At 41.7% G+C, this 12,460-nt stretch overlaps 1 protein-coding gene across 1 annotated transcript; it reads left to right on the plus strand.

Annotated features, from left to right (window-relative positions):
- Positions 1–3,235: 3,235 nt before the first annotated feature.
- Positions 3,236–5,348, plus strand: LOC146702285 (GTPase IMAP family member 6-like). Its single transcript, XM_085469238.1, has 5 exons — positions 3,236–3,261; positions 3,429–3,876; positions 4,094–4,149; positions 4,287–4,337; positions 4,467–5,348. The coding sequence occupies exons 1-5, from the start codon at positions 3,252–3,254 to the stop codon at positions 5,036–5,038; spliced, it is 1,137 nt and encodes a 378-aa protein (XP_085325364.1). The 5' UTR covers positions 3,236–3,251; the 3' UTR covers positions 5,039–5,348.
- Positions 5,349–12,460: the final 7,112 nt, after the last annotated feature.

Here is a 12,460-nt window from a genome sequence, read left to right on the forward strand (position 1 = left end):
TTCATCATTTAAATTCTGTAGATTTATATTGCTAAGAAATTCTTCAAAAGCAATGATGGAGGGAATAATCTGTGATGCTGTGAAGCTTCATAAAACTCATAAAAAGATGTATTTATTTGTTGTGGATCATGAGTAATGTTCCCAGTTGACTCTTTAATAGAATAAACAGTTGTGTTTTTATTTATTGATCATTACCCATTAGCAAGGAATTTCCTAAATTTATTACCACGTTCAAAGCTCTCCAATTGCAGATTTGCAACAATAACCATGTTCTTCTGTTAATTATTTCATTTCATTTAATTCTAGCTTTAGTTTTCTCATGGTGTTAATTATGTTCTTGTGGCGAGGAAGCAGATTCTAAAGATTACATTTTTGTTTTTAGTACAAGTGTTTGTTCTTTTTCTTATGAGAAGAGTAAGGTATTATTTTGACTCTTTTCTGTCTCAGAGAGTTCGACTCAGTGAATGATTGCTGATAGTGTCTGTAATATCTCTTGTAATCCATCTGTTAACTAAAAAGTAGTCTATACAAGAATGTGTAATCCCTGAGAGGCGACATGAACACCAAGCATCACAAAGACCTAAATCACTCACATGTTGTTTAAGAATGTCTGCAGTCTGGCACTTCTTTTGACTCACTGAACCTGTCAATTTCTAGATTCAATACCAGATTGAAGTCTCCTCCTATTATAAGTGTGGTTTCAGAGTGATCCAAAAGTGAAGAAAAGAAGTGATGAAAAAAGGACGAGTCGTTGTCAATTTGGTCCATACAGTTAGTTCCATATGTATTTAGAAATACATATTTAGTTATTTATTTTTAATCTTTTTTACCTGTCTACTTAAACCTACTTAAACCTATTCCATCTGTAGTTATATAATGGACATGGATATAATGTAGAGTCTCAGCTTTCATATAGAAAATTCTATGTATAGAAAACTATTCCGCGCATAATTAAAACAGGTCCGCGGCTCCCAACCGTAGTAAAGGGACCTCTGGCTATTACGTCGGGTTCATGTCGGGCTCGTAACCAAAAACTAGCTTTACTTTGTTGTCTGGGTCAACTTTGCTAGCGAGAGACAGAGAGAGGCGTTGAAAGACTGCTCCAACGGAACTTATTGTTTCAGAGGAAAACACGAACACGGTGTACGGTCGAGTCTCAATAGATTACTTACAACTGGGCTACACTGCCCATGAGGCTACATTCTTTAGGGCTATGCCTGTAACACTCTGCCTGTTGCCTTTATATTGAATAATGTTTTGAACAATAATTTTTAAAAATATTTCTTCACGTCACTAGGCGGGCTGCAAGTAGAGGTCGCGAGATTGAGACCCAGGCTTTAGAGCCTCTTAATGTGTGTTTTATTTGGGTTTCCACCAGTGTGGAATTACCAAAAATAGATAGCAGACAACCTAGGGTGACCAACCGTCGTCTTTTCCCCGGACATGTCCTCTTTTCATGTTTTGATAAAAATGCCCAGGTTTCCCTATATTCCGACAGATATTTGTGACGTCATCCCCGAGTTGATGCTTTGTGAGTGCTTGTTTTGCGCTCACAAACGGGACAGACAGCATGCAGCAACGCGCCTAATGATGTTTAAAAGATCTCTAAAAGAAAGTCCATCTTTTCAGACGAACTGGAAAATAAATTTCCCTCGTACCAACCCAGTACTGGTAATTTTTCTTCTGCAGATGAGGCATTATTTCTGTAACATTATTTAATTCCAGAGGCTTTTAAGTTATTTTTTGCAATTGTTGACTTGTAAAAGGCTATATGACATATTTTATTTCACAATTCATTAACCGCACAGAGAAGACATCGTTGAAATATGTTAAATATGTTTCTTTAGGCAAGTTAAAACAGTAACTGTAACAGTTACTCATATTTTGTATTTTAAATACATAACGCCAGAACGTGTATTCTGTTACTCCCCAACACTGTCAATATAGCTACACCTCCTTGAGCTATACTGTAAAAGGTGTGAGGGAACTTTGGTAAGGTGGATGTGTGTGCAGATGATTTGGACATATGAGCTTCCTGTAGAAAGACAATGTCATTTAATCAATAAGTCTTTTAATGAAACCAACTCCATGTATTCCATGTAACAAACCTCAGGGTAATGAAAATAGACACGTCATTGTTTCCAGGGCCTTTTATGCCTTCTTTGGGATGCCTGGAAACACTACTCCATGAACTCACTAAGAACTTTAAAGTCTTTGTGTAGAATTTGTGCAGAACCTCTGTACAGAAGTCTCGACCGGCTCTCTGTTTAAAGGATCTGAGTCTTTGACCTATGGGGTTTTACCACAACTGATTAACAGAAACTGATGGTAGCTCCCCCCCTAATGATCTATGGCACTTGGAAATGTTTTGAAGGATTAATTTTTTTGGCCTGGGAAATAAGCCCCAGGGACCTGAATTTTTAGAAGCTATAATAACCTATTAGAACCTCAATAAGGTGGTTGCAAATAGTCATACCAAAAACAGGAAATGTCCACAAAATAAACTTTTAATTGTGACTTTAATTAATTGAAGATAGGACACTTTATTAAGTAAATTTTAAATAATTAAATCTAAACTGTTGCTAAATACCTACAGATGGTTTCTATTAGGTTTTAGTGAGACAGAGAGAGAACCACAGTGGGTTGGAAAAACAAGACCAAATCCACTGTTTCTTGCTGCAAAAATGCACTGTGTGAACCAGTCCTTGACTCATCTGCGATGACCCAATGAAACTAATTTTTATCTGCAGAGGGTCTCTGTTCATCCTCTGACACAACCAACATCCAGCGTTACCAGTATCCAATCATCTATTGTGACATCATCTGATTTGAGCTTATCTTACTGTTCCCTCCCCCCCCTCCTCCCTTCATCGCTGTAGCAAAAGGTTTTTTTTTTATTACAATAGTCACATTTATACAACATAATTCACTTCACTTTTCATAATTTCAACTTTGACTTCTTCTTATCACGTTAAACAGAATTACACTCTTTTCCCCTGTTACAAACAAGTAAATACTTCCATTGTCACAGAGTGCTTGCTCATAGGGCGTCATGTAACTGGGGTTTTCTCCCCACAATATCACAGATGTTGTCATCTCAAGGCTGTGTTATTTTTTTTTCAGTCTTGTTGCTGCACTGCTAAGAAAGTATTTGCAGACTTTGACACACCTCCAGCATTTGCATAACTGGTTCATATAAAACAAACAGAGTGTCACAGCCTGCAGACATCCACACAGCCTCTGCCTGCAGCATGTCTCATAGTAAGTTTACTGTCACTGTTTCTGTAATGTTATATTTTTAAAAAGCATAATCCAAGTCAAAGCAACACTTTTATATCTACTAAATATTTATTGAAATCACATGTTTAAATTTTATATATAGTGTTGTTACTATCAAAAAATAAAACTGTGATTCACTATTTTTACAGACAAGATTTCAGTTGTTGTCTTTGGAAAAACAGAGTCTTTGAAGAAAGCCCTAATAACCAACATCCTGGGGAAAGATTTGTCTGTGCTACCCACGAGAAAGATTCTCAAAAACATCGAGATATATGAGAATTATACATATGAGATCACATGTACACCTGACTTGTACTTATTCTGTGATGACATACAGGAACTATTTTCTGAGAATTCCCACAGTGACATGTGCTTGTTGGTGGTAGAGGATGGGTTTTCACCAGAAGATGTGGGGAAGCAAATAGAAGATTTGAGTAAGAAAACTGGAAAACCAAGAGAAGAGTTCACAGTCGTGCTGCCACTGACATGTGAACCCTCAGGTTACTGTTTCACATCCTGCACCATCCAGCAGCTTTTCAGTGAACTGGACAAACTGGCTAAACACAGACTACTGGTGCCAGGCTCTAAGAGGCAAAGGTGAAATTTGAGACTTGTTGAACTGTGACTGTTAACTTCATGCAAACACAATTTGAAGTATTTTCTTTATTTTAGCTCTGTACACAGATACTATAAAATGTTTGTATTTTATAGAGAAGGTTTGCATTTTTATTATTGTTATAAAAATAATTAAGTTTTTATAAAACAGTAAACAGCTGCCTGCTGAGTTTATAATTGCTCTGTAACAAAATTACAGGTTTGACTATGAATCACAAACAATGTCCAGATCACACAGTGACATAACAAAGCCAGGTAAACTCACATCTCTCTCAGGAGCGTCTTACCAACAAATACAAAAAGTTGTGCTGTTCCATGAATGAGAATATTTCACATGATCCCAGATATGTCATTAAAAACTGACAAAATTCTTTTATGCCCTTTTAATTCAGTTGGCAGTTTTAGCAAAGAATTATTTACACACACCAAGAAGAGTTTAAAAAGTAAGATGCATGTTTTTACAACGTAGCTGAATTTAAAGAAACCATACATGTTTATTTTGTCATTTATTCATTCTTAAGGTAGGATACCAACTGATTTCTTTCCATTATTATTTGTACATATCAATACAGGAAAGCGTGCTATCACCACAGTGAACCTTGTTCTACTGGGAATGGCTGGAACTGGAAAGAGTGCAAGTGGAAACACCATCCTCGGAAAGAAGAGCTTCATGTCTAAACCCAGTTCAAAGCCGGTCACCACAGAATTCCAGGTGGCAGAAACTGAGATGAAGGACTTACGTGTACGTGTGATTGATAGCCCAGATATCTTTGATGATGACATTGAAGCATCAGTTTGGGACAAACATGTAAAACAGTGTAAACAGCTCTGTGGGTCAGAACCCTGTGTGTATGTACTCGTGATGCATGTGAGCAGATTTACAGATGGTGAGAGAGACATTATGGAAAAGTTAGAAAAAGATTTTGGGAGTAAAGTTAAAGAAAAAACAATCATCCTGTTCACACGAGGAGGCGACCTGCAGCAGGCAGAAATCACCTTGAAGGATTTCCTTCACTCCTGCCAACCCGGTCTGAAAGAAATAGTTGAAAAGTGTGGAAACAGGTGTGTTCTCTTTGAGAACAGCAGGTCAAGTTCACAGGAAGTGGAAAAGCTGATTGACACGGTGATCGGGCTGTTAGAATAACAGGCAATATAGATAAAATCATGTGCTTAGACATTTGGCCTTTTTTCTGTAAAGCTATGAATAATTTAGAGGGTGAAAGTTTATTCTGCAAATTGAAGTGACAGATTATAACAAAACAGTTGCCTTCTATATTTTATTTACTACAGTAGCATTTAAACAAGAAGAGTTTCCTTTTTAAAATATGGTTACTTTAAAGAGTTTTTCAATTTTTTGTTAAACAAACTACTGACTTCCTCACATAGTTCTGCTCATTAGAGTGTAATAGAATCAAATAAATGCTGAATTTATTAAACTCAAGTTATTTCATGCACCTAGTGTTTCTTTGTTTTCCGATATTTTTACCAGGCAGATCTATCACACACTAAGATATTGAAATATTACACAAAACTCAGTGCTTTGACACACAATAGGTATTCATGTAAAGAGAGGTAACCAAATATTAAGGAAAAATGTTGTCCTTACTGTTAATACTTAATACTTGAAATAGTTTTCCCAGGATGTTTACCATGGCCGCCCAGGACAGAGAGATTATATATTTTGAAAGCTCAGTTCCTGGTTAAATTTAAATAAATAAATCATTTAATTGATAATAATAATAATCACAAATAATTTGTTGTATGTAAAGTTAGTACCATAAATCTTTCACCTATTTATCGAAACATTTTCCAATTATAGTTATATAATGGACATGGACTAAGTGTGTCCATGTCAGCTTTCATTTGAGGGTATCCACATTCAAACTGTGTTTAGGATTTTCAGCTAATTAACATGTGTCACCCACTTTTTAAAGGGACAAAAGTAATTGGACAATTGACAAAGGCTATTTCATGGGCAGGTGTTTGAAATTCCTTCATTATTAATTGAGCAGACAAAAGGTCGGGAGTAGATCTGAGGTGTAGTGCTTCCATTTGGATGATTTTGCTGTGAACAGACAACATACAGTCAAGAAGGTCTCCATGCAGGTGAAACAAGCCATCCTGAAGCAGAAAAAAACATCAGCGAAATTGCTACAATATTAGGAGAGGCAAAATCTACAGTGTGGAACATCCTGAGAAAGACACACGGCACTGGTAAACTCAGACCTGCACGTCCACGGAAGACAACAGTGGTGGATGATCCCAGACTCATTTCCATGATGAAAAGAAACCCCTTCATGACAGCCAAACAAGTGAACAACACTCTCCAAGAGGTAGGCGTATGGATATGAAAGTCTACCATGAAGACGACACTGCATGAAAGTAAATAAGACGGTTCACTGAAAGGTGAAAGCCACTCATAAAACTCAGGAATAGACAGGCTAGACTGGACTTTGCTAAAAACAAAAAAATCTAAAAAAGCCAGTACAGTTTGGGAAAAACATTCTCATGATAGATAAACGCAAGATCAACCTCTACCAGAAATGTGGCAAGAAAAAAGTACTGAGAAAGTGTGAAACAGCTCATGATCCAAAGCATACCAAATCAACTGTAAAACACAGCACAGGCAGTGTGATGGCTTGGGCGCGCATGGCTGCCAGTTGCACTGGGACGCTAAAGTTTATTCATGATGTGACACATGACAGAAGCAACACAATGAGCTCCTGAGGTGTTCAGAGACATACTGTCTGCTCAAATCCAGCTAAATGCAATCAAATTGATTGGCTGGTATTTAATAAAGCAGATGGAAAACGACCCAAAACATATGGCCAAAGCAACACAGGAGTTTATTAAAGTAAAGAATGACCAAATCAGTCACCTGATCTTAACCCAGCTGAACATTTCACTTGTCGGAGACTAAACTTCAGACATGCACACAGACAAGAAAGCTCCTTACCATGCATGGAGGGTTTCACCCCAAGTCCAGCACCCTGAGGCTGTATGCTAAGCGGAAGGAAGGAGGCCGGGGACTAGTGAGTGTCAGCACCACAGTCCAGGATGAGACAACGAACATCCAAGAATACATCACGAAGATGGCCCCAACTGACCGAGTGCTCAGTGAATACCTCAGGCAGCAGAAACCCAAGAAAGAGGAGGGAGACGAGGAACCATCATGGAAGGACAGGCCCCTGCACGGTATGTACCACCGGCAGATAGAGGAGGTGGCTGATATCCAGAAATCCTACCAGTGGCTGGACAAAGCTGGACTGAAAGACAGCACAGAGGCACTAATCATGGCAGCACAAGAACAAGCTCTGAGTACAAGATCCATAGAGGCTGGGGTCTATCACACCAGGCAAGACCCCAGGTGCAGGCTGTGTAAAGATGCCCCAGAGACAATCCAGCACATAACAGCAGGGTGCAAGATGCTAGCAGGCAAGGCATACATGGAACGCCATAACCAGGTGGCCGGCTTAGTGTACAGGAACATCTGTGCCAAGTATAACCTGGAAGTCCCGAGGTCAAAATGGGAGATGCACCCAAGGGTGGTGGAGAATGACCGAGCTAAGATCCTGTGGGACTTCCAGATACAGACGGACAAAATGGTGGTGGCTAACCAACCGGACATAGTGGTGGTAGACAAACAGAAGAAGACTGCCGTAGTGATCGATGTAGCGGTTCCGAATGACAGCAATATCAGGAAGAAGGAACACGAGAAGCTGGAGAAATACCAAGGGCTCAGAGAAGAGCTCGAGAGGATGTGGAGGGTGAAGGTAACGGTGGTCCCCGTGGTAATCGGAGCACTAGGTGCGGTGACTCCCAAGCTAGGCGAGTGGCTCCAGCAGATCCCGGGAATAACATCGGAGATCTCTGTTCAGAAAAGCGCAGTCCTGGGAACAGCTAAGATACTGCGCAGGACCCTCAAGCTCCCAGGCCTCTGGTAGAGGACCCGAGCTTGAAGGATAAACCGCCCGCAGGGGCGTGCTGGGTGTTTTTTTTTAAATTTTATTTATATATATATATATATATATATATATATATATATATATATATATATATATATATTATAGAATAGAATTCAACTTTATTGTCATTGCACATGCACAGGTACAGGGCAACGAAATGCAGTTTGCATCCATCCAGAAGTGCTTTAGTGATATAGATATATTACAATATATATTAGCAATAATATAGATATGTGAGTATATTACAGAAATGGGTCTATTATGGTATGTTATAATGTACACGGTATGAAGTATGTTGTGAATATTCTATAACTATAAGTATGTACAGGCTGTAGTGAGTACAAGCTATGAACAGGATATAAATATGAAAAACTATACAGAATATGAAATAAATAACTTTACAGAATCTGAGATATACAGCTATACAGAAATGGGAACTATGCAAGTTGTAAACAGTTGTAGGATTAAAGATTATCGAATGTACAGAATGATTATTTACACAGAGCTATACAGTAGTGCAGTTAAGATAAGTGAGGGTGTAGATAGTTTCTACAGAGGCTATATAAAGTGCTAGTGGTTGTGAGTGGTGGTTCAGTCCATGTTATTATTGTGTTTGAGGGTACAGTTGTCCATTGTGGGTGTGTGTATGTTCAGTCCATGAGTTTAACGTGGGTCAGATGTCAGGAGGCAGAGTTCAGGAGTCTGACAGCTGTGGGGAAGAAGCTGTTCCGGTACCTGGTGGTCTTAGTCCGGAGGCTCCTGTGGCGCCTCCCAGAGGGCAGGAGGGTGAAGAGTCCATGTGATGGGTGACTGGGGTCTTTGATGATTTTCCCAGCCCTTTTCAGACACCGCTTCCTGTAGATGTCTTTTATGGCAGGAAGTGGTGCTCCGGCGATGCGCTGGGCAGTTTTCACGACCCTCTGCAACGCCTTCCGGTCCGAGGCAGAGCAGTTCCCGTACCAGACTGTTATACAGTTGGTCAGGATGCTCTCGATGGTGCAGCGATAGAAGTTCACCAGGGTGTATATATATATATATATATATATGTGTACATATATATTTTGTCCGTCTGTATCTGGAAGTCCCACAGGATCTTAGCTCGGTCATATATATATATATATATATATATATGAAACACAACGAGCCAGAAACCAAAACACAGGGAACAAAGTCCAAAACAACAGCACTGAGGCCCAGGAACAGTCCAAAAGCAAACAAACAAAAGAGCCCACGAAAGGCGCAGAGGCCCAGGCAACAGTCTCGAAAAGTTCAGGGGGCCGGCCCGGAGGCTGACGGCACAACAGTCCAAACCCGGGCAGTTCAGGGGGGCGGCCCGGAGGCTGACGGCACAACAGTCCAAACCCGGGCAGTTCAGGGGGGCGGCCCGGAGGCTGACGGCCCAAGAGCCCAGAAAACAATTCAGGAGGCCGGGCAGGCGGGAAGCATCGGCGGCGACGCAACAGATCAGGAGGGTGGCCGGGCAGGAGGCACCGGCGGCGACGTAGTTCAGGGGGCCGTCCATGATGGCGGCGTAGTTCAGGGGGCCGTCCATGATGGCGGCGTAGTTCAGGGAGCCGTCCATGATGGCAACGACGTCCAGTCATCGGCCGAACAGGACATGCAGGACGAGCAGGCCGGACAGGACGTGCTGGCCGGACCGGACATGCAGGACGAACAGGACCAGACGGCATGGGGACCTCAGGCGCAGACGAAGCTAGACGGAGCGAGGCAGGACCAGGCGACACCAAAGGCGAAGACACGGAGGCAGGACCAGACGACGCCGAAGGCGAAGACACGGAGGCTGGACCAGGCGGAGCTGAAGACACGGAGGCTGGACCAGGCGACGCCAAAGGCGAAGACATGGAGGCAGGACCAGGCGACGCCGAAGGCGAAGACACGGAGGCTGGACCAGGCGGAGCTGAAGACACGGAGGCTGGACCAGGCGAAGGTGGTGGCGCTGCAGGCGACGGCGTGGGAGCCGCAAGTGGTTGCTGGACGGGCCCCTCGGACCCTCAAGCGGAAGCAGGTTGCTGGATGGGCCCCTCGGACCCTCCAGCGGGAACAGACGGCTGAAGCGGTCCCTCGGACCCTCCAGCGGGAACAGACGGCTGAAGCGGTTCCTCGGACCCTCAAGCGGAAGCAGGTTGCTGGACGGGCCCCTCGGACCCTCCAGCGGAAACAAACGGCTGAGCAGCCAAGTTAGTTTTTTTTCTCCATACAGGTGACCCAGGTGTTTTTTTTTTTTTGTTGTTTTTTTTTTCTTTCTTCCCCCCCCTTCTCACCGTCTCTTCTCCCCTTTGGTTTTCTTTCTCTCCCTCTCTTTCTTTCATTCTTTCTCCCTGTCCTATCCCCCAGTCATGTCTGTCCTGTTTGTAGCAACTGAAAATAAAATAAATTCATAATTATAATAAAGGTCAATCAAATGGACCAATATGGCAAGGCCATGATGATCCACTTGGTAAAATAAATCCGCTTGGCATCTTTCTTGGCCTTAAGACATCAATTCTGATGGCTAAAGATCCAAACGGGACACAAAAAAAAAAAAAAAAAAGACTGGAAACACCAGGTATTGAACATCCAACCATTGGATGAGGTAGACCTGCACTACTTCCTGAGCCACCTCCCCACAGAGCAGACAGGGCTAGCCCGGATCTGCTGGCTGACTTCCGGCATGGTAAGTGGTATGTCATCCAGATATGGGCCAGGACTGGTGTAGATGGCACTGTTTATGTTATGGCATGCCGCATCTGGCCCAATTGTGGCAATTGTGGTTTGGGGTATGTGGCCCAGGCTCATAGACAACAGGTGTGGCCCGGATCTGGCTTCAAACTGGGACTTCTGACTGACTGGTGTCATGGCAGGGTGTATGTCAACCAAATGTGGGCCAGTCTACATTGCTTGAGCAATATACTGGACTTTGATGAACTCCTGATGTGGTCTTTGGAATGTGAATGTTAGCTAAAAGTGCTAAGATGTACAAAAAAATGCTCGGCATATCGTTCTGAAGGTTCAAGATGATCCATTAAAAAACTGTGGGTAATATGCAACCTAAACTGAACAGTCACAAAAAAAAGTAACTAATATGATGTCAACCAGCTGAATCAGAATGATTAAGCAGGAGATGAAGAGAGTGAGCATTATGGAGACTGATATATAACTATAAACCTGTCAATATCAGTTATTTCATATTCTCTCAGTTACACATGGGAGAATTTCAGCTTTAATAAACAATAAACAATCATTGACAAAATTAAATGCTTTTCACAATATTTTCAGACAAAAATGGCAAAGAAAAGAAAATACATTTCAAACTTCATGCCATCATTTAAAAACAAGTCATTGACTGAAAATATGCATAAAACACACTATTTAAAATAAATTTAACACCAAACCATCAGGGTTGCAAACTCACTACAAATTGGAGCAGATGCAGTAGAGAAAAGCTCGTACTATGATTATTATTTCACTTTATAATGCTTTCCTCTTGAATACCAAAAGATAAATAATAATAATAATAATAATAATGGATTGGATTTATATAGCGCTTTTCTAGGCACCCAAAGCGCTTTACAATACCACTATTCATTCACTCTCACATTCATACACTGGTGGAGGCAGCTACAGTTGTAGCCACAGCTGCCCTGGGGCAGACTGACAGAAGCGAGGCTGCCATATTGCGCCATCGGCCCCTCTGGCCAACACCAGTAGGCAAGTAGGGTAAAGTGTCTTGCCCAAGGACACAACGACCAGGACAGAGAGCCCAGGGATCGAACCAGCGACCTTCCGGTTACAGATGCGATTCCCAACCCCCTGAGCCACGGTCGCCCCTGGCTCAGTTAAATAATGTAGACAGCTGTCTACACTGTAAGTCTGTGTCAGACTAGACTTACAAATGGGTACAGAAACTGTCCTGTTTAGACTAGATTCATCACTATTTATTACAATAATTTAATCTCCATGAAGAACAGTACGAAACATTTTGATACGCTGAAACAGCGACTCAGTGAATTTACACTCATCCACGGCCAATCCCTTACTGTGTGCTTCCTCCACCTGTCTATACATGGCGTTTGTGTAGCGTATGCCTCCATTTGCTGCCACCATGTCATCAATCTTCTTGACCAGCTGCTCCACCTGCTTTCTGTCACTGCTGGTGTTGTCAAAGACGTGGAACCTGTTTCCACAGCTCATAAAGGCTCATAACTGCCTGAGAGAACAAGATAAACATCAGCTGAAACCAGGCAATGACAGTTTTGCTGATTAATATGTATACAAGGAACATCCTGCTTTTCTTCCTCATGGCATGACTTTAAGGAAGTGATTTCCTCACAGCAAACCTTCCTGAATGTTTGTGTTTCATTATGAGCTTCTTCAGGTGTCAGTGAAAACACTCTGGGTGGAATCCAACAGGTGTTACAGGTTTTTCCACATCATTATCAAACTTTCTGTCACATTTGTTCAGGTCCTACAACAACATCCCTGTTTTTTTCTAAGAAGCCTTGAACAATTTATTACTTGTAGATAGGCCAGTAGTTTCTTAATGAAAAGTAACAGCTGTGGTTTCCACTGTACTTCCTACATAGTAATCTAGCCACATTACA

This window comes from Copadichromis virginalis, linkage group LG9 (assembly GCF_057382275.1).
Source record: "Copadichromis virginalis isolate Kocher_CV1m ecotype Utaka linkage group LG9, C_Virginalis_male_GT1.1, whole genome shotgun sequence".
NCBI lineage: Eukaryota > Metazoa > Chordata > Actinopteri > Cichliformes > Cichlidae > Copadichromis > Copadichromis virginalis.